Source organism: Rhinopithecus roxellana, chromosome 15 (genome assembly GCF_007565055.1).
Source record: "Rhinopithecus roxellana isolate Shanxi Qingling chromosome 15, ASM756505v1, whole genome shotgun sequence".
NCBI classification, from domain to species: Eukaryota; Metazoa; Chordata; class Mammalia; order Primates; family Cercopithecidae; genus Rhinopithecus; species Rhinopithecus roxellana.
The window spans coordinates 84,839,027-84,861,168 of NC_044563.1; the positions used below are offsets into that span (position 1 = coordinate 84,839,027).

General features: G+C 42.3%; 1 protein-coding gene across 2 annotated transcripts; it reads left to right on the forward strand.

Annotated features, from left to right (window-relative positions):
• The first annotated feature begins 4,067 nt into the window (after positions 1-4,067).
• TRIM6 (tripartite motif containing 6) lies at positions 4,068-20,229 on the forward strand. Of its 2 annotated transcripts, XM_010364543.2 has the most exons (8): positions 4,068-4,148; positions 10,839-11,327; positions 12,115-12,210; positions 12,919-13,149; positions 15,632-15,654; positions 17,404-17,504; positions 17,794-17,820; positions 18,036-20,229. In XM_010364543.2, the coding sequence occupies exons 2-8, from the start codon at positions 10,905-10,907 to the stop codon at positions 18,599-18,601; spliced, it is 1,467 nt and encodes a 488-aa protein (XP_010362845.1). In that variant the 5' UTR covers positions 4,068-4,148; positions 10,839-10,904; the 3' UTR covers positions 18,602-20,229. The 2 variants fall into 2 exon arrangements, with proteins under 2 accessions (XP_010362845.1, XP_030773910.1); XM_030918050.1 differs by lacking the exon at positions 10,839-11,327 and having other exon boundaries at positions 4,084-4,148.
• Positions 20,230-22,142: the final 1,913 nt, after the last annotated feature.

Below are 22,142 nucleotides of genomic sequence, written 5' to 3' on the forward strand. Positions count from 1 at the left end.
TTGAACCAGATTAGTCCATTGAGGTTACAACATCTTGTTTTTGTTCTACCTGTGAGTTATTCACATGGACTCTGAAGCCCAAAAGAGGACTGATATGTAGTTAATGTTAGGACTTTGTCAGCTAGCAAAGTGGATGGGATTATCCAGGAGGGGATTTAGAGAAAATGAGATAATAGTTAACAAACAAACAAAAAGCTATATTTAAGTGACTAGTTTGATTTTCTTCAAATTGACTAGAACGTGAATATACGCATAGCAAAATTCATGTTTTATTCATCGATATTACTCCAGAGCCCTGCCAAATGCTTGGTACTTCATTATAGTTAATAATGCTACCTTTCACTGATTGACGATCTATTGTGTTTCAGGAACTGTCCTAAGTACTCCACATATATTTGCATATTTAGTCTTCACAATAACTCTATGCAGTAGGTATTTTACAGATAGGAAAACTGAGGCCCAAGAGAGGTTAAGTAACTTGCCCCAAATCATACAGATGGTAAGTAAATGAGCTAGGATTTGAATCTTGGCAAAACTGGTTCCAGAGTATACCATCTTAAATACCATCTTAAATACTGTGCTATGTGACATATATAGTTTAATATGTGTCTGCTGAAAAGAAAGAACAAAATAAATTTTTAAAAGGAAGGAAGAAAATATAAAATATCAAAGGAAAGATGGGGCCAGGCATGGTGGCTCACACCTGTAATCCCAGCACTTTGGGAGACTGAGGTGGGCAGATCGCTTGAGTCCAGAAGTTTGAGACCAGCCTGGGCAACATAGTGAAATCCTGTCTCTATAAAATACACAAAAATTTAGCTGGCATGGTGGTGTGTGCTATTAGTCCCAATTACTTGACAGGCTGAAGTGGGAGGATCGCTTGAGCCCGAGAGTTTGTGGCTGAAGTGAGCTGAGATCGTGCTACTACATGCCAGCCTGGGCAACAGAGTGAGATTGTCTCAGGAAAAAAAAAAAAAAAAAAAGGAAAGAAAAAGCATACATTAATTGGGTCCATGTTTGATGATCAGAAGCATCTGAAAACAAAATTGGTGGCTTGTATCTACTACATTCCTAAGTCTCTAGAACAAGAAATGTTTCTCACTGAAATTTGTTTTTATTTGGTTTTACTGAAGTTCTTCTTTTAATCAGATGTTAACAATTATCTTTCAGAAAATCCAGTTAGATCTATCCTGAATTCTCAAGCATAAACTACTCTGAGTCTTAATCTCGGCCTTGCAGTATCTACTTTTTCCTTTCCTTTTGTTCCCGTCAGTTCCCAGCTGGTAGTAATGAGTTAAGGAGGGTTTTCCATGAGAGGGGCAGAAACATTTCTGACCACAAGAATCATCTAACACTGCTTTCAAACAAGTTGTACTGAAAAAAATATACTAGAGATTTTGTCACAGGAAGTCTGTCTCCTGTGAATATATAAGAGATTTCCTCAAAGAAAATATATTCGAGTATATTAGAGATTTACTCACAGAAAATCTGTCTCCTGAGTTTGTATTTTTTGTCACTATTTGGCTGTGAGAATGTTCTGTGACCCTTGTCATGGTCTTTTTTGCTTTTTCTGAAACCTCTGTCCTATCAAATGTCGATATCCACTTAGTGCTATTAAGAAATCTTGACACCTTAACCTGTTCACTAAACAATATTCCTGGCATATACTGAGTATTTAACATATTGAGTATTGTTATAATAACAGGCTGGATCCGTTAATGCCACCCTGAGTCTAGAACTGCAGCAGTGGGTCTTGAGTCTAGAACTGCAAGTACTCTGAGTATTCAGGAACTTGGGGCTGCCAGCAAATCTGTGCCCTCATTACCTTCAAACCTGTCCTACTGGATGCATCATATCACCCCACCAAGCCTCTGAATCCACATACTTGGTTCCCTTTTAACACTAACAGTAATACTAATACTAGTAATACTAATAATAGTAATACTAATAGCACTAATATTCACTGTATTGGGTATACCACTTGTTTTTTCAATCTATTTAACACTTGTTGAATAGTTGGGTTGATTCCATTTTTTAATATGAGTAAAACTGCTATGAACATTTGTGTACAAATCTTTGCATGGATATGTTTTCATTTTTCTTGAGTAGATTCCTACGAATGGATTTGATGGATCATATGGTAAATTTATATCTAACTTTTCGAGACCCCTTGAATTATTGCCAAGCACCTTCATTTCTTCTCAACCATCAGAATGCCCAATCTCCCTGTTCAAGATGAGAAATTAGTTACAGAGAAAATAAAAACTGCCTTGGTTAGCAAACAAAAAGGAAAACTCTGCACACTGAGAAATAGTCTTTTATTCTGTTTTTTGTTTTCTTTTTTGTTTTGAGACTGGTTATCACTGTGTCACCCAGGCTGGAGTGCAGTAGCAGGATCATGGCTCACGGCAGCCTCAACCTTCCAGGCTCAAGTGATCCTCTCCCACCTCTCAGCCTCCCAAGTAGCTGGGACTACAGGCACGTACCACCATGCCTGGCAATTTTCTTTTTTTTTAGACAGCGTTTTACTACGTTGCCCAGGTTGGCCTCAAAATCCTGGATTCAAAATCCTTCTACCTCGGCCTCCCAAAATGCTGGGATTACAAGCGAGCCACCACGCCCAGCCAACATCCTTTTTGTTAACTGAGCCTACTAGCCCCAGAAATGAAGCCCTATGCTGACAAGACTATGGAGCCTATAAGTTACTTCCAGTTATATCATCTCTTAGAAAATGGCCCGAGAAGAGACTCTGGGTTGGGCTTCTCCATCCCTTTTCCAATACTTCTATCCCTCTGGGTATCAATCATACCATTTTGTATTCCAAGGGACTTAAATGTGGGCTGGGCCAGTGGCAGGGTGGTGTCCAGGAGAATTTCAGAACATAAGCAGGCTTTGACCTGAAGCGTCATCCATGGGCAATATGGAGGCAGCCATACCTAAAACCATTGTGAAGAAAGCTACACAAAGGATGATCTGAAATATCCTTTGTAGGGCTTCTTAAGCCTGCGGACATGAGGTACTCACTGAAATAGTGACACATGTCCGCACTTACGAGATTCTAATGACCTTTCATTCGCCTAGGGACTGTTGAGAGAAATCTCTTGATACTTAACCCAGCTCTCTCCCTATTGCCCAATCCTCCATCCAGACTTTTATCTGGACACCCCAGTCCTTTCTTTCTCTATACCTCCCTCCGCCGTCCACCTTCTAAGGCAAGGTGACACTCATCTAATTAGTCTCCTTAGGGAGGAACTTTGACATTGAAACCCTGTAGTTAGAGTTCTGAGACTCTATAAGCTTTACATGTATTCAGAAGACCTAAATAAAAACAAAGATTGTCTTCTAGTTATATAGGTCAAAATTACAGATACACACACACAGCTTTATACATACATACATGTAATTTTAAATTAATGAATTTTAATGATCGTTTGGCAAAACATGCCATTATGCAAAGGGGCTTTTACTCACTCGTATAACTTTATGTTTTTATTTAGACATTTAAATTAATATGTTTATATGGAGTACAGGTGTATTATCAGTGTAATTAAACTCTGATATGATATTGGAAAGCTACAGTACACTGCAGACAATTTACAAGGGTCATCTCTGGCCTGGTGTTCTCAAAAGCCTCCGGATTTGCTATTCATCAGGTAAGTTGAACCGCTTTGCGTTGCTACCTTCAAAAACTTTTTTTTTTTTGAGACAGAGTCTCGCTCTGTCACCAGGCTGGAGTGCAACCTCCCCCTCCCGGGTTCAAGCGATTCTCCTGCCTCAGCCTCCCGAGTATCTAGGACTACAGGCGCGCCCAGCTAATTTTTGTATTTTTAGTAGAGACGGGGTTTCACCATGTTGGCCAGGCTGGTCTCAATCTCTTGACCTCGTGATCCGCCGGCCCCGGCCTCCCAGGGTGCTGGGATTACAGGGGTGAGCCACCGCGACCAGCCTCAAAAACTATCTCGATCTCCCTTACCACCTGAGGGGTCGCTGGTGACCACACCCATGGAATCTGCTGGATCTCCTACGGTGCTGGACAATTTGACCCTCCTCCTCCCCTGGTCCCGCCCCTTCCCCCCAGAGTCTTTCGGCTTGGGTGGAGAACGCGGCTGCTGCAAGTCCTCGGCTCTGATCCAGGCCACAGATTCCAGGTTAGTGAGCAAGATCATTTTCTGGCCAGCCACCGCTGTCCCCACTTGTCTGGAGAGTTTGACCCGCCCTGCAGGTCGGGTTGGGGGTTCACGCGTGAAAGAAGAATGAGGGAGACTTCTGCATTTTCGAGTTGACTGAAGTTTGGGAAGGGAGCACAGAAGAGGCACCTTTGCAGCTGGGAATAGGCCGTGTAAAGCGTAGTGAGAGTTAAACCTCGATTCTAGAAGCTAAAATATGTAGGGGAGGCAGCTCTGGAAACTTTGCGTTAGGGAATCACTGCAAACGATTTGTCAGGCGTGGATTCAGAGTCAGCATCCCTTCCCCCCTTCCCCCCTTCCCCCCTTCCGCCCGTCCCCTCCCCCCATCTCCAGCCTGGCCGCTTCAGGAAGTGAGCACCATTTATCCTCCACCCCAGGCGGCCCGACTCCTCCCAGAGGGAGTTGGGAGATGAGCAAAGTCCTGACCTGTAGGTCTGTCCGTTCAACGGCCAAAGGCTGGCGGAGGAGGAAGCCCCTGCCTTTCTCGGAACCCAGCAGAGTCATGCGTGGTTGAGTTAAGATAAAAGAGGAGTGAGCGCCCTCTGTTCCTTAAAATTAGTTTAAGGCGCCTTGGATTGCTCTGAAGAGCTTTGACCACCTGATACTGCTTACATCTGGAAATTACTTGGCTTCTCATTCCCCAGATGTGCTGGTCAGAGAGGGATGTCTACCGTTCTGTTGACTGGCTCTTATTGTCACTTCTGGCAGAGGTGATGGGGCAGTGAAAGAGATAAGGTCCTTTCCCTTTCGGAACTCATTATATCTTTATTTCTTTTTCTTCCTTACCGCAAATGACCCCACTGAGGTTAGAGACATTTTATTTAATCAATCAGTCAATAGAGACAGAAATGTGTGGTTCGGAGCCAGACTGCATGTGTTCAAATCCTGACTCTTGACAGACACTGGCTGTGTGCCCGAAGACTGTTGACTTCTTTGAGCTTTAGTTTATTCCATCTATAAGATGGATGGAGTAATATGTATATCCTATTCTGTTCTGGTGAGGATTAAGCGAGACAGATTTAAACACGTAGGAGGCTGTCTGACATAATGTCAAAATTATGGTCATTATTACTGGCAAACTCCATGCCTAGCTTTAAAAAAATGCACAATCAAAACAATTTTTAAATTACAGGTTTCTGAAATGCAGGGGGTAGAAATTCTTTTGAAGTGCAAATTAAGTTTTTTGTTTTGAAACTGATTACGTTCCAATTCAAATATTTATTGAGTCCTGTTAGATAATCAATTCCAGATAATAGGTTAAATATAAACCTACACAAAGATAAAAAAAATGTTATTCCTAAAGTGCAGGAACTCGTGCCTAATTCTCTTATAAATGCAATTGCCACCTATTTTATTCCACTTTCACTAGGGCTCCCAGCTGGTGGACAGGCCTGCTCTGTCATTCCTAACTCTGAACCCTCAGCCTGCACCAGCCCCAGTATCCCCTGCTGAGTCACTGATTTTTATTCTGAAAGCCATTTTGATATCGATGCGAGCTTCCATTCTAAAAGATGCTTCATATCTAAATAGCAGGCCATTCTCTGTCCCCTTCCCTCTTCTAGCTGTTTTGCTCCCTAAATTGTATCCACCTGAGAAAGAAGGTCCTTTCTCTAAGGCAGTACTTCTGAAGCCTTAATGGGCATAAGAATCACCTAGAGAACTTTAATTAAAGTGCAGATTCTGAATCATTCCAGGAAAGACTGAGATTCTGCATTCTCCAAGTGGTTGCAGCGTTGCTAGTTAGCAGACCTTTTTCAGGCATCTGGTTCTGATTTAATTGGTCCCACCTGGTTGTGAATTTGGGCTCTTTCTTCTGCTAATTTGATCCACTGGGCTCTGGGACTGCAGACTCCTCGTCTGCACTCCTCACAGTCGGAATGCCTTCTCTCAGCCCATCCACTCTGCTCTGGAGACTTGGCCTCAGTTGGAAACTGGCAGCCTGCCATATCTCCCTTGGGCTGCACTCAGCTGCAGTGGGCAGTGAGGGCTTGCTGGTGTTTGGGCAAGGGTCACTCAAACCTATGCTAACTGTATGCTTCCCTCCTTCACAATTTCTTTCCCAAGCCTCAGCTTCGACAAGAGACCTCAACTCTTACATCTTTTTTCTGCTCAAGAATTTTTCTCTGTCTAAAGCAGAGTATTAGATGAATATCTAAAGCAGCATATTAGATGGGAAAAAAAGACATTTATATGTCTTTATGAAATAGAAATAGAATGAAGCCACATATGTAATGTTACTTATTCAAGTAGCCTCATTAAAAATAAGCAGGTGAAATTAATTTTAATATATTTTATTTAACCCAATACATGCAAAATACAATTAGGACATGTGATCAATATAAAAAAATTAATAAGCTACTTTAATTTTTTTAAACTAAATCTTCAAAATCCAATGTGTGTTTTGTACTTAAAACACCCCTTTTCTGAGTAACCACACTTCAAATGCTGAATAGCCATATGTGGCTACATGTTTGACAGCACAGTTCCATTGTGCTTAGAAGATCAGAAATCAAGCCTTTAATTTTTCTTGTATTTTTTTGTTTCTGTCACGTTTATTGAGTTATAATTTCTATCTAGTAAGTTACAAATTTTAAGCATACAATTCTGTGAATTTTCACAGTTGCAGTCAATTGTGTAACCACCGCCGTGATCATGATATGTAAAGGGCGTTTCCATCACCCTTCAAATTTCCTTATGCCCTTTGCAGTTCATCGTTTTCTCCCTCTCCTGGGCCCTGGCTTCCACGGATGTGCTTTCAAATACTATAGCTTTCTCTTTTCTAGGATTTCATATGAATAGCATCATACAATAACTTAAATTTGATGTTTGGGTTCTTTCACTTTGCATGCTTTTGAGATTTATCTTGTTGTGTGTATTAATATAACAGTTTAATTGTTTGGTAATATGCCATTGTATGGATACACCACAGTTTGTTCATTTACCAGTTAGTGATGTCATGAATTCTTTTCAGTTTGGGACTATTACTACATTGCATTTATGAGGCAGTAATTCTTCAAGAGAACTGGCTACACTAAGTACAGTTTTGCCTGAAATGAAATTGTGCATGTGTTTGTTGGGGAAGATGGATTGGAATTGGACTTTCAATTAAAATGTAATACCAACACAATTATTTTTTAACAGTAACAGTTTCATAAGATAGCACATTTATTTCTATACTCTAGTGCCAACATCAAGGCCAACTATAAGCTCAGCAGTAAGTTATAATCTGTTATAAAGTTAATTGATCATTTCCTGTCTTAGTTGCAATGCTAAGGTCTGGGGCACCTGGAAGATAAAGTGAGACTGGGCCTCTGCCCTCATAATGCTAATTTATCAAAGGAAATAGAGCCTTATAGTGCAGTGTGCAAAGTGAGATGATGTAGGTATGGTAGGAGATATTAATAAAGGAAATAATAGTGCAGTTCCCACAGATGTGAGTAATTTGGTTAAACAGACTCTCAGATGATAGGTAAGTACATCTGTAATACCAATTAATACTACCAGTTAGATGTACAGAGTTCATTAATTTGTTAATAATTATATTTTGCACCCTTTATGGAGATGAGGAATATAAAGGAGTAATAAGAGCTCCAGCTCTGTAGCCTGCGTATCTGCATTCAAAACCGGCCCTGCCCCTTAAAGGATCTAGTAAATATCAGTTTATACAACTATGAAATGAGATTTAAGGGACATTTGTAATGTAATGTTGTTATATGGAATTATTGAGTTATTACATACAAAATAATTAAGTTCTTGCTCAATACCTGGTGGGCTTTCTGTAAATATTTGCTGTGAGCATTGCTGCTACTAAGCATGGCAAAGCTGAAGACCCAGGCCAGTACTTGCAGGAGCACCACAGAACACTAGAGGGCAGCACCAAGGACCTGTTTTCAGCTCACTGGATTCCCCCAGCAGGGCCGCTCGGAGGCTTATGCTTATATCCCCTGACTTTTTCTCTCCCTTATCTGAGACACTTTCTCAGGCCCTTTCTTCTAGGAGGAGTGTTGTTATTGGGAGGCATTTTGATATACTTTTAAAATCTACCAGGTCCTGAAGATAGGGGTAAATTGGTACAATTTACAGGGCCTTGTGTTTTTTACTTTTGCTGGAAAACCAGCCAAAGACAAGTTAGAGAATTCCACCTGCTCTCTACCCACTGTGGCGTGTTCAGAACAGCGAGGTCGCGCCTGGGACCAGGGCCAGAGCTTCAAATAGGCAGTGTTAGCTGGCTCTTCTTTGGTGGCCCAAACACAATTCCAGGTAGGCAAGCAGAGCAAATGGCTCCCAATGAAAATAACTCAATGCTGGAAACAGGTTTTAAAATTTTCTGAAGAGTATTCTCAGTGTGATTTTAAATAATGGTAATGTAATTTATCAACAACTCTTCCAAGAAAAATGAATAAAGGTAGTATTTCTCAATGAAGATACAAGGCCTCAACTGCCTTACCGGCCACCTCTCCCTACATATGGGCCCCCTTAGGATCCTGCTGAAGTTTGGGACAGGCCCTGGCAAAATCCCATCATCAAATAGGATCTCTCCCATTTTCATACTTCGAAAGCACTTGGTCAGTGCTTGACTTTTATAGCCTTCACCACTGACTATCTTTGGTCACAGTTAGGAGTTTGAGGACAAAGCTTTGACTAGGACCCTGGAAAGGTTAGGTTATGCCAATGCTACAACTTACAAGATGCATGATTTTGTAAAGTCACTTAATGTCTCTTCTTATTGAAGAATCGAGAATACCCTTAGTTATGCAGAGTTGTCCCATGAGGTATAAAGAAAGCAGGAGAATATGATTTCTAAATCACAAGTGGTTACAGAATCATGAGTTGTAAAAATTTTACCTCCCCAGGCTGGGTGCAGTGGCTCATGCCTGTAATCCCAGCACTTTGGGAGGCCAAGGCAGGCAGATCACTTGAGGTCAGGAGTTCGATACCAGCCTGGCCAACGTGGTGAAACCCCGTCTCTACTAAAAATACAAAAATTAGCTGGGCATGGTGGTGCTCGCCTGTAATCACAGCTACTCAGGAGGCTGAGGCACGAGAATCGCTTAAACCTGGGAGGCGGAGGTTGCAGTGAGCCGAGATAGTGCCACTGCACTCCAGCCTGGGTCATAGAGCAAGACTCAGTTTCAACAGTAACAAAACATTACTTCCCGTTATTGTGGCCATTGCTGTTTCTTTGTTTTTTTTCTGAGAAGGGGAGCATGTGGTGGGGAGGGGAGGGCTCTATGTGGGGCAGGGCTGTTAAGAAGTGGAAGTTTTTGCACAGGCTTGGAGATCAAACACCAAAGAGTGCGGCAAGGGTGATGGCAAAGAGGTGAAAGAGCTCATGAGAAAGGTCACAGATAATCACTGTGGAGGATGAGAGGGTTCTAACCTTTCATTCGTCAAAAGTTGAGGACCTATATGTCAGGCTCTATGCTAGCTGCCAAGGATACAACCATGAACAAAAACAGTCTCTGATCTCATGGAGCTTACATTTCACTGTGAGGATTCAGACAAGTAAAGATCGATATTAGGTGGTGTAAGAAGTAAAATAGGCCAGGCACAGTGGCTCACCTCTGTAATCCCAGCACTTTGGGAGGCAACGGTGGGCGGATCACAGGGTCAGGAGATTGAGACCATCCTGGCTAACACAGTGAAACCCCGTCTCTACTAAAGAAGTACAAAAAAAATTAGCCAGGCATGGTGGCGGGCACCTGTAGTCCCAGCTACTGGGGAGGCTGAGGCAGGAGAATGACGTGATCCCAGAAGGCAGAGCTTGCAGTGAGTCGAGATCGCGCCACTGCACTCTAGCCTGGGCTACAGAGTGAGACTCCGTCTCAAAAAAAAAGAAGTAAAATAAATGAGGTAAATATGTGGAGAGTGATTGTATGGTGGCTGTGCTCTAAATAGACTAGTCAGAGCAAACTCTTCTGATAAGGGAATAGGTAGAAAGCTAGTAAGTCATGCAGATAGCAGAGTAGAGGGTCATCCTTACATCACGAACAACAAATGCAAAAATCCTGAGGCAACAGTGTGTTTTCAGTGCTTTTAACATTGAGAATATGTTTTGGGTGAGAAAAGATCACACAGTCCAGGTGTGGTGGCTCATGCCGTAATCCCAGCACTTTGAGAGGCCAAGGAGGAGCATCACTTAAGGTCAGGAGTTTAAGACCACCCTGGCTAACATGGTGAAACTCCGTCTCTATTAAAAATACAAAAACTAGCCAGGTGTTGTGGCACGTGCCTGTAATCCCAGCTACTTGGGAGGCTGAGGCAGGAGAATTGCTTGAACCCGGGAGGCAGAGGTTGCAGTGAGCTGAGATCGTACCACTGCATTCCAGCCTGGGTGACAGAGTGAGTCTCCATCTCAAAAAAAAAAAAAAAAAAAGAAAAGAAAAGATCACACAGACAGTGACTCACACAGGCCCCTCCTTTCCAGGGCCTCAGTTTGTCACTCTGTTCAATTGGAGAAAGAGGAAATCATAACCACTGCTCTAATATGGGAAGAAATCGGTGCCTTGTATGAGCCAGAATAAAGAACGTATTAGATATTAGAATGAGAAGCCCTTGTTACCCCAGGTGTCTGACCTCTTTATCCAGGACTGGGCAGTCAGTATTCCTTTATTCTCCCTCCTTTCTTACCCTGTTTGCTCATCTACCTAGGATTCTACAACCAGGAAACATCTTAGAATTAGGGCTGGGCAGGCAGGAGCCAGGAGAGTAGCTACAATGACTTCACCAGTACTGGTGGACATACGAGAAGAGGTGACCTGCCCTATCTGCCTGGAGCTCCTAACAGAACCCCTGAGCATAGACTGTGGCCACAGCTTCTGCCAAGCCTGCATCACACCGAATAGCAGGGAATCAATGATTGGTCAAGAAGGGGAAAGAAGCTGCCCTGTGTGCCAGATCAGCTACCAGCCAGGGAACCTGCGGCCTAATCGGCATCTGGCCAACATAGTGAGGCGGCTCAGAGAGGTGGTGTTGGGCCCTGGGAAGCAGCTGAAAGCAGTTCTTTGTGCAGACCATGGAGAAAAACTGCAGCTCTTCTGTCAGGAGGATGGGAAGGTCATTTGCTGGCTTTGTGAGCGGTCTCAGGAGCATCATGGTCACCACACGTTCCTCGTGGAGGAGGTTGCCCAGGAGTACCAGGTGAGACCCCAGGATGGAAGGGGAGACAGAGAAACAGGGTCTTTGGTAGGTTTTAACGTTTTATCATGCTCTGATCTAATCTCTTTGTAGTCTTTCCATTTACCTAGAGAATGAACCTGGAAACTGCCTCCCTGAAGAATAGACTTTATCTCTTACTTACTATTCCAGATTGAGTAGATAGAGCTGCTGAGGGAAAAGGGGTACTTGGTTGATTGAGTGTGGAGATATGTTGGCAGTGAAGGTGAAGGAACTTATTTACTCACGTATTTATTTTGAGAAGGCGTCTCTCTCTGTCACCCAGGCTGGAGTGCAGTGGCACGATCTCAGCTCACTGCAACCTCTGCCTCCTGGGTTCAAGCAATTCTAGTGCGTAGCCTCCCAAGTAGCTGGGACTACAGGTGTGCACCACCATGCCCAGCTAATTGTGTGTGTGTGTGTGTGTGTGTGTGTATAGTGGAGATGGGGTTTTGCCATGTTGCCCAGGCTGATCTCAAACTCTTGAGTTCAGGCAATCCGCCCACCTTAGCCTCCCAAAGTGCTGGGAATACAGGCATGAGCCACAGGTGCTTTGTGGTCAGGCACCTTCTCAAGGAGGATGGAGAATCAGCCTGTTCTTGTTGGTTTTCATCTCATGTATATGAAATGTTTGTTGGCCCACTCAAGTTTTCATCCTAGGTTAGGACAGGCTCCTTTTGAGGTTAGCAGAATCTCTGTGCCATTCATTCCATGTCTGTGTACTGAGTCAACTGAAGGTTTGATCCTGTGTGATCTGATTTGTTTCTTCCAGGAAAAGTTTCAGGAGTCTCTAAAGAAGCTGAAGAATGAGGAGCAGGAAGCTGAGAAGCTAACAGCTTTTATCAGAGAGAAGAAGACATGCTGGAAGGCAAGGGGGACTTTTTCTGAGGATATCCTGGGGCAGGAATCATGGCAGGTCATAGGAGCTGAGGGCAAAGGAGTCCTTGTCCTGTCTGTCCTCTGATGCCATGACTAGAAGAGCTTCCCTTTGCCTGGTCCTCCACTGTATTCCTTCCAAACAGGGGGAGGAGAGGGGAGCTAAATAGCAAACATATCAAAATTGAACCTAGGAGACAATCACATAGCAGAGGAACCATGGCTAGGGGTTCCCCCAATTCATAATTCTGGATCTTGCTCTACAGTTTCAGTCTCTTTGGCTTTTCCGTTGCATTCAGAGTACAAATGCAAGGGAAGATGCAGGTAAGGCTTGCGAAGAAGCCCAGATCTGAGACAGTTAGTCACGGGCCAGTAATTTCTACCTCAGTACTCAAAAATAGAAGAGGAGGCTGATGCAGAGGTGAGGGAGGCTTCCTGGAATCTAAATGTCACCCAGGAATCACAGTTGATGTCTAGATGGCCTAGATAAAGCAGCCCGGGACCAGTGGTCTGGGAAGAGCTGGAGGGAGAAAAGAAGGAAAGAAAAGGCTACAAAGGCTTCCTCCTGCAGCATTTACCCTCCCTCTCCCTGGGAGGCCTGGCCCAGGAAAGCAGTCCTGAGCCCAACTCCCCAGCTTTTAACAGAGGAGAACCTCAGTGTGACAGAATAGCAGCCTCTTTTTCTTCCCTGTTCCTGAAGAATCAGATGGAGCCCGAGAGACACAGGATCCAGACAGAGTTTAATCAGCTGCGAAACATCCTAGACAGAGTGGAGCAGCGGGAGCTGAAAAAGCTGGAAGAGGAAGAGAAGAAGGGGCTACGAATTATAGAAGAGGCTGAGAATGATCTGGTCCACCAGAGCCAGTCGCTGCGAGAGCTCATCTTGGATCTGGAGCGTCGATGTCAGGGGTCAACAATGGAGCTGCTGCAGGTAAGGCTTGTGAGGGAGCTCAGATCTGAGAGTCAAGGAAAAGAGAAACTAACTTTCCTTCCTTTCTGGAACATCAGACTACTATCATTGCGGGGACAAGAAAAAAACATTCCTTTGGTGCTATAGTGCCTATCCCCTATTAAACTGTTTAGAGATACGGAATAAAGCATAAGATAATTCAGAGTCCAAATGCAAGAGAAAACCCCATTTTATTTATAAAAGTTGTCTGAAAGTTTATTTGATGCTGTGGAGAAGATCTGTTGTATCCACTGATGTTGTTCTTTCTGTTCTTTCTTTCTCAGTCTTGGCACTATTTACATTTCTGACTGGATAATTCTTTGCTGCATGGGATTCTCCTGTACATTGTAGGATGTTTAGCAGCATCTCTGGCCTCTGCTCACTAGATGGCAGCAGCACCACCCCAGATGTGACAACCCCAGATGTCTTCAGACATTGCCACGATAGCCCCAGGGTGAATACAGTGCTCTCCCAATTGAGAACCACTGTTCATTAGGCAACTCTTGTCTCTGATGCTGTGTTGGGAATTTGCCAAGTGCTTCTTACCCAGCTTAGTCACAGGCACACTTATGCCAAGCTAAATTCTTAGAGATGATGTACTACCAGCCCTTCTTTGTTTTCACTCTCTTCTCTAGAGCAGAATCATTTAACATACTCTAGTAATAGATATTTGAACTGGTTTTGGGGGTCTGGGCTCTGGTCTATATGTGTGTAGGTCAAAGATTACAAGGTGTCAAGCCTAGAAAGATTTGATGGAGGGACTTGAACTGAGGTTGAAATTTTAGCAGCTGTTTTCTGCATAGAATGAATAGTGTGGCTGTGAATTTGAGGCAAGATGTACCTTGTGATATTCTGTAACCTTTAGCATGTAAGATATTCTTTATGTTTTGTTTGCCTTCGTGCTTTCCTCTTGTTCTTTCTTTCTTGGTGGAATAATTGTTTATTTACATATTCTTGGGTCTTAGTATGAGAGCCATGGGTAGCTACTTTCTGCCTAGTGCAGCTTTTTCTCATTCACTGCTTCCTGCTTTGCATCTTCATTTTATTCTTCTTGCCGTTTTGTCCTCATCATTGATATTGTTATCCTGATAGTTTCTCCTTCACTCTTTTGTTCTGGTTCCTCAACACTCCTCAAACTGTAAATATTTTTAAATGCAAATGAATCATCAATTCATATTGCTAGTTTAGATACTTCCACATTCATTAGTATGACTGCCCAATGGACATTTAAACTTGAGTCTTTTCTAACAATAAATTTTCTAGAATTTTCCCATCACAGACATTCTTCTTTCTCTTTTCCATATCTGTGTGAATTGTTGCCCATTAAGATCTTATAGCCAAGATAAAAGCTTCAAAATATAGACATAAAGCCAACATAAGAGAATTAGCCACGAAAAAGCACATCAATTTGATCATTTCAGTTCCTCAGTACAGCCACAATGTAAGATTGATGCAATCCTGGATATTTACTGCAAATTGACACACACAGCACCTCTACCACGTTGTGTGTTCAAGCCAGTTTGAGTTGTGTCTCTATGAAATGCCACCATAAACAGTCCTAATACAGAGAAAATAGTTAATCTTGTGTTATATGGACCAAACTTAAGCTTTTCTTCAGGGTCATTGAGATGTATGGAGCAGTAGATAAAGAGACCAAATAGAAGGGAATAGGCCAATTCCATGGAAATGAGACTGGCAGTGGCAGTGATAAAGGTGAACAACCCATGGCTAAATGAAATTAAGTATGTGAGGTGGACTGACTTGGGCAAAGATAGGAGACCAGGGTGAATGTATGGTAATTATTACCTATTTGCTTAAATTTGGTGACTAGGTGGTTGCTAGTATGATTCAATAGGATGGAAGGGAGACAAGAGTTGCAGAAATAAGCTTTCTTTTAAACATCTTGTATTTGAGGTACCTGTGACTCATTTGCTGGTGTATATATTAATCAAAATTGTAAGGAAAGTGGGCTGAGCAGAAGTACAGATTTGAGAATCATCAACATGTGTGTGTTAAAATGGAGGAAATGGATGAAGTCAGCAAAGGTAGGGTAGAGGGTTAGAGAAGTTTGAGAAGCAACCATATTTAAAGCCCATGAGCAGCAACCAGAACAGAATGTAAGCTACTCAAGGATGGAAATTATGACTTCATCATCTGAGGTTCTGTAGGCCAGGCACAATGCCTGACAAATAATACGTGCTATACATACGTAACATTACACACGCATATGCACACACATGATGTTGTAAAAATCGAGACACTGATGAGTCAGTTAAGTTATTTTTTGATGTCTTCACATGGGTTATTAGGGACAGTGTGGCCTGAGTTTTTATCTCTGCTCTGTGGCTCCATGTTAGGATGTCTTTATGTGTGTCATGTCATGGGGTAGTGGACATGGAAGGAGAAATGTGGATAAGGGCATGACCTGTTACTCCTTGACTTAACCTGTCTTTTTCCTTCCTAGGATGTGAGTGATGTCACAGAAAGGTATGTGTAGGAGAACATGAGGTAGCTCCCCTGGATTGACAAATGATTCCTTTACCCATGAACAGTGGGAAAGGGAAGAAGAATCAGAGTGGGGAAGATTCAAGACTGTAGTCTTGAATTGAGCATCACATGAGAGTTTTGGCATCCCCAGCTAAAGGGGATGAACTGGCTTCTCTGGTAGGAAAATGTGGGCGATGGAAGGTCACTAGTTGGGGACAGTACTGTTATTTAGAATAAAGAATTGCAGTATCACGCCATTGTACTCCAGCCTGGGAGACAAAGGGAGACAGACTCCGCCTCAAAAAAAAAAAAAAAAAATGAATAAAGAGTTGCAGTGTCAGTGACTCCCCAAGTACCCTGTTAAGTGTACTTTTCCATAAACCTCTGTGCCTGCTTTCATCCCTGATTCTTAAGTTTAGAGTTACCTCAAAATACATAGGAATTTTCTTTGCCCATAAAATTTTTTTTTTTTTTTTTTTTTTTTTTTTTTGAGACAGAGTCACACTCTGTCGCCCAGGCTGGAGGGCGGCGGTGTGATCTTGGCTCACTGCAATTTCCTGCCCGTGAATTTTATCAGTGACATTCCTATCTGCATTATTTCTCAAGGTCTAAGAATTTGCTCTTGGGACTTTTTCTTTCTCCCAGGCCTTGCTCCCTAGTAGATTTTCTTTTGTCTCAATTCCAGTAAAAACATAAACCCGAGCTCTTGAGGATAATAATTGAGCCCGGGAATCAAACATGTTCTCTATCACATACTCCAGAGTCTTATCAACAAGATGACACCTCAAGCTGCTTGCACACTTGGTACCTTCATGCTCCTCACAGACACATGAAATATGAAGCCTGTTGTCCCTTCTGAAATCTGTACTCTCCATTTGGAGGTGAGGATATCTGTTCTCCAGCTGGCGGCATAACATTCCCAGAGACAGCAAATCCTAAAATGCTGTGTTGAAGGTTTTCTGAGAAATCCTAGGGCCTAAGCCCACAGACTCTTCTGAAGAAACCCCTTCACTTGATACTCTCCAAGCCCCAGCAGCAGGCCCCTGGTGTTCTGTCTTCAACCCAGACATCTTCAGCCCCTCTGATTTTAAATATTTTATATCTTTTTTTAGAGGTAGCAAAAGATTTCCAAGCCATTCTTTTACTGAATTGCATAACATCTCTAGGACATAGAAAAAGGAAAATTATAGTATTTTCTAAAAATAACAACAGAAAAACAAAATGAGACTTTAAGAAGTTAAATCTTGGCCAGGTGCAGTGACTCACACCTGTAATCCCAGCACTTTGGGAGGCCGAGGAGGGCGGATCACGAGGTCAGGAGATCGAAACCATCCTGGCTAACATGGTGAAACCCTATCTCTACTAAAAATACAAGAAAATTAGCCAGGCGTGGTGGCATGTGCCTGTAGTCCCAGCTACTCGGAAGGCTGAGGCAGGAGAATTGCTTGAACCTGGGAGGTGGAGGTTGCAGTGAGCCGAGATCACGCCACTGCACTCCAGCCTGGGCGACAGAGCAAGACTCCATCTCAAAGAAAAAGTTGAATCTTACACAAGTTTATGTAGATGGTGAGATGATAGTTTCTAGTCTAGGTCTTCTGGCTCCAGTGCCAGGGCTGTTTGCAAAATGATGCTAAGTTTCTTCAGAAAGGAGGATTGGAGTTCATCAGTAGGCTTGGGAGGTAAGGGAGACGGGTGGCAGAGGAACCCATAGTCAGCAGTGTGGGAACTCAGAAGTCCTGTCCTTTCTAGGAGTGAGTTCTGGACCCTGAGGAAGCCAGAAGCTCTCCCTACAAAGCTGAGAAGTATGTTTCGAGCCCCAGATCTGAAAAGGATGCTGCGAGTGTTTAGAGGTAAGGAGATTCAGGGGAAAGAGTTTGGATGTGAAATTACTGTCGTGGGAAGAAATAAACAGGATCGAGGATATAGTTGGTATTTGAGCATAGTGGCAAAGAGGGAGGTCCCAGAGGGAGGGACATAGAGTGCTGAAGAAGATGCAGTTTGTATTTAAGGGGAGATGAAATGGCCAGGTGACATCCTCACAGGATTCCTCACCATGCCCCTCAATCTGGTAAGGAGAGAGATACCGGACATGAGACAACTGGTCCTATTCAACATTATTGACTCTTTTCATCATTACAGAGCTGACAGATGTCCAAAGCTACTGGGGTAAGTAGAAGCCATGGCCTCTTTGGGCTGGCAAATTCTGATCTCCTTACACATGCGCTCCCCAGACATAGCCACACAGGTCCTAGGTGTTGATGCCTCCCCCATCCCCGCTATATAGTTCCAGTTCCTCCAACCACTTCCTGTGTTTCCTCTTCTCAGTATAATGAGACCCATGTCCCCATTTTCATCTGCTGATGTTGTACCTTTTCCTACAGTGGACGTGACCCTGAATCCACACACAGCTAATTTAAATCTTGTCCTGGCTAAAAACCGGAGACAGGTGAGGTTTGTGGGAGCTAAAGTATCTGGACCTTCCTGTCTGGAAAAGCATTATGACTGTAGTGTCCTGGGCTCCCAGCACTTCTCCTCCGGAAAGCATTACTGGGAGGTAGATGTGGCCAAGAAGACTGCCTGGATCCTGGGGGTATGCAGCAATTCAGTGGGACCTACATTCTCTTTCAACCATTATGCTCAAAATCACAATGCTTACTCCAGGTATCAGCCTCAGAGAGGATACTGGGTGATTGGGTTACAGCATAACCATGAATATAGGGCCTATGAGGATTCTTCCCCTTCTCTGCTCCTCTCCATGACAGTGCCCCCTCGCCGTGTTGGGGTTTTCTTAGATTATGAGGCTGGCACTGTTTCCTTTTATAATGTCACAAACCATGGCTTCCCCATCTACACTTTCTCTAAATACTACTTTCCTACTACTCTTTGTCCATATTTTAATCCTTGCAACTGTGTAATTCCTATGACCCTGCGTCGTCCAAGCTCTTGAATAGTCTTCTGTTCCCACTCACTTCTGATAAGTACCCTGAGGCTTATCAGCATGTGATTCTCCCTTCTGATCTTCTGTTTTTCTGTGTTCTCAATTCTTTTGTCATTTTTTTTTGGTTTTTGGTTTTGTTTGAGATGGAATCTCACTCTGTTGCCCAGGCTGGAGTGCAGTGGCGCAATCTCAGCTCACTGCAACGTCTTGCCTCCTGGGTTCAAGCGAACCTCCTGCCTCAGCATCCCAAGTAGCTGGGATTACAGGCTCCCACCACCATGCCCAACTAATTTTTGTATTTTTTTAGAGATAGGGTTTCACCGTGTTGGTCAGGCTGATCTCGAACTCCTGACCGCAAGTGATCCACCCACCTTGATCTCCCAAAGTGCTGGGATTACAGATGTGAGCCACCACACCCAGCCAATTCTTTCATTTTAAACATTTACTCAGTACTAGGATGCACCCAGTGGTGAAAGTAGGCATCTTTGTCTGATGACAGGTCTTGAGGTGGATAGGGGGCGCTTTCAGTATTTTGCCATTAAGCATAGTATTTGATGCAGGTTTTTTTTTTTTTTTGGTTGATGCAGGGGATCAAATTTAGGAAGTTCTGATCTGTTAGTTTGCTACAAGTTTTTGTATAAAATGAAAAATCGTATTCTACCTATGTCTTGTCTGTAAATTATTGAGATAATTGTGTATAATTTTTATTCTGTTAATGTGGCTTAGTACATTGATTTACTTCCATTTGTTATATTGGCCACAAATTGCTGAAATACACCATTATTATTTGTTGTATGCAATAGTGGATTTATTTTGATAATGTATTGTTTAGATTTTGTTTTCATCTATGTTAATGAAAGAAATTGGCCTGTATTTTTACATTCTTGTAATATCTTTGCCAGGTTCTATAAAATGCAATAATAACCAAATAAATTACTGTGTTTTTGTATAAGTATGTATAGGATTGGGCTCTAAAGCCAAACCATTATAATGATAATTTTGGTAGCTTCAAACTCAAATTGAAGAGAGTCTTCACTACAATCTTCACTACAACCTTCGGCCTTCCTCTCTACATTTAAGAGTAGCAATAGAACAATAAAAACTATATATATCTTTCAGATAAATTGAAGTAAAAACAAAAGGATAGTGGAGAGAGAAAAACAATCCAATACATATTTTTCTCTCAGAATAGAAAGAAAATGCAAAGAGAAAATATGAATAATATAAAGCACTTACAGGAAGAGGATGATTTCTTCCAGCTTTTCCACACTCTCTTTTCCTTAGCACAGGAACAAACAGCTGGTGAGTGAGCTGCTATGACTTTGGTAGAGAGGTGCAATATGTTTTTTGAACCAGCTATAAAAGAAATTATGAGGTACATGTGAGGGTAGAAACAAGTATCAAGGAGGAGAATGGCACTGGCTCTCCCATGTGGTATCCAGGAGCCACCAATGTCTATTGAGGACTTCACACATGACTAGTCTGAATTGAGATGTGCTCAAAGTATAAAATATATACCAGATTTCAAATACTTTCTTCAAAAAATAATGTAAAATATCTCACTAATAACTTTTCCTTTGTGTATTGCAATGATAATATGTTGGCTCTATTGGATTAAATAAAATATGTTATTCATTGTACCTGTTCCATTTTACTTTTTTAATGTGATACTAGAAACCTTAAAATTATATTTCTATTGGACAACTCTGGAGCAGATCCTATTATGAAATTTCGGTCCCTAAGTGAGCCCTAGTGTAAAAGCCTGTGGACTCAGAATACAGAGGAGGTTTCAAGGCACATATGTTTATCTCTACGAGAACCTGCACCTTCCCAGCTGCCCTGAGGCATTTTTATAGAAGGTAATGCCAGAGAAAAGAAGATCTCAACATATCTAGAAGTGTAGAAATTTGGAAGATCATAGGAAGGGCTCATGGCCAGAGAATGATTCTGCCGGCTCTGGCCCCTGCCATTAGTCCTCAGTCTGTCCGGTGCTTGAAGCTCCTTCGTGGTTTGAGGAAATACTGATTTCCTTGGGTGTCTGGTGAGATAAAGGCTCAGCTTGGGTGTCTGTGGTGAGATAAAGTAGTGCAGGCAGTAGTAAAAGCTCAGTACTGGTTTGTTGTAAGGCACGGTTTTATAATAATTAGGAGATCACGTCTGTGGAAGCCCAGAGACTGGATGTAAATGCCTCATCCTGCTCTGCATTTCAACTGGAAGAAATACAAAAGGAGGCAGAGCCGGCTGACTGGGGCCCATGGGGCTGGTGGAAGTTCAGGAAAGAGAAAGATCTGCTGGAGTACTTATCCTCTTCCTACTTATTTTCCCATACAGTAAGTTCTAGGCAAAAGAATTAGCCCAGCTGTCTTCTACTGTAAACTCACTTTACAAGTAAATTTACTTTCCAAGTGAATTTACTTTATAAGTAAAATGTTTTTTTATCACCAGAGTTCTAGGGATGTTGTGTAGTTATCCTAATATTTCCCCAAATGTGAGTGCTTGCTAGAGCAGGCATTTAAGTTTGATGCTAACTTAAAAAGATTTTGGAAGGGAGAGGGACTTTCTTAACATCTTTATTGTGATATTTACAAGTACTTGCTGGAATTCTATAGGTAAGACCTGGGGAAGGTTGCTCAGTCTGAGACTTGGGGACAATTATTAGGGTAAGTTCAGAGCTCTGACCTTTTCCTGAGGGATTATGGGGGCTTGACAGAGGCCTTCTGTTCTTGAAATTTTTGGTGTGATAGAGTAGGCTAAACTACTATGAAAAAGAACCAAAATACATAATGGATCAAATACTAAAGAAATGTACTTCTTGTTAATATAAAACAATTGGTCATGAGTATATGTAACTGGTGGTGAGTGGCACTGTTCCATGTGGGATTCGTGCGCCAAGCTTGCTTTCATCTTGTGGCACTTGCTGTACCCCAGAATAGTAGTAACAGCATCAAGCTGGCAGAAAGGTAAAGAAAAAACTTAGCGGAGAAAACTTGCTTTTTAAATCCTTAGTTCATAGACGGGATTCGTAATATCTGCTCATTTTCTGTTAATGAGAATAGCCATATGGCTAAACCCGACTGTAAAGATTTTTTAAATGTCTAGCTGTATGCAATCATCTACAATCAAATTTCAAGGGAAAGAAAACTCAGATTTTGGTGGAAACTGTCCGGAACCCTAAGTAGTTCCTTTTCCCATTATAGAGGACTTAGGATCTCAGCTTTTTTCTGGAACTATGTTAATTCCATTCTATAACCTAAAGTTTGTAAAAGAGAACCGTATTGTCACTAAAGTTCTAGACATGTGGTATAGTTATCCTAATATTTCCCAACAAGTGAGTGGCAGGTAAGTTTGATTCTAACTTAAAAAAATTTTTTTAGGGGAAGAGGACTGTCTTAACATTATTGTGATATAATTGACGTATAATACATTTCATAAAGTATATAACTTGATACATTTTGACTCATGAAACTCATCCCCATCAAGGCAATAAATCAGATGGTGTTCTTTTATGTATATATAGCACTTAGAGCTATACATTTCCTTCTATGGCATC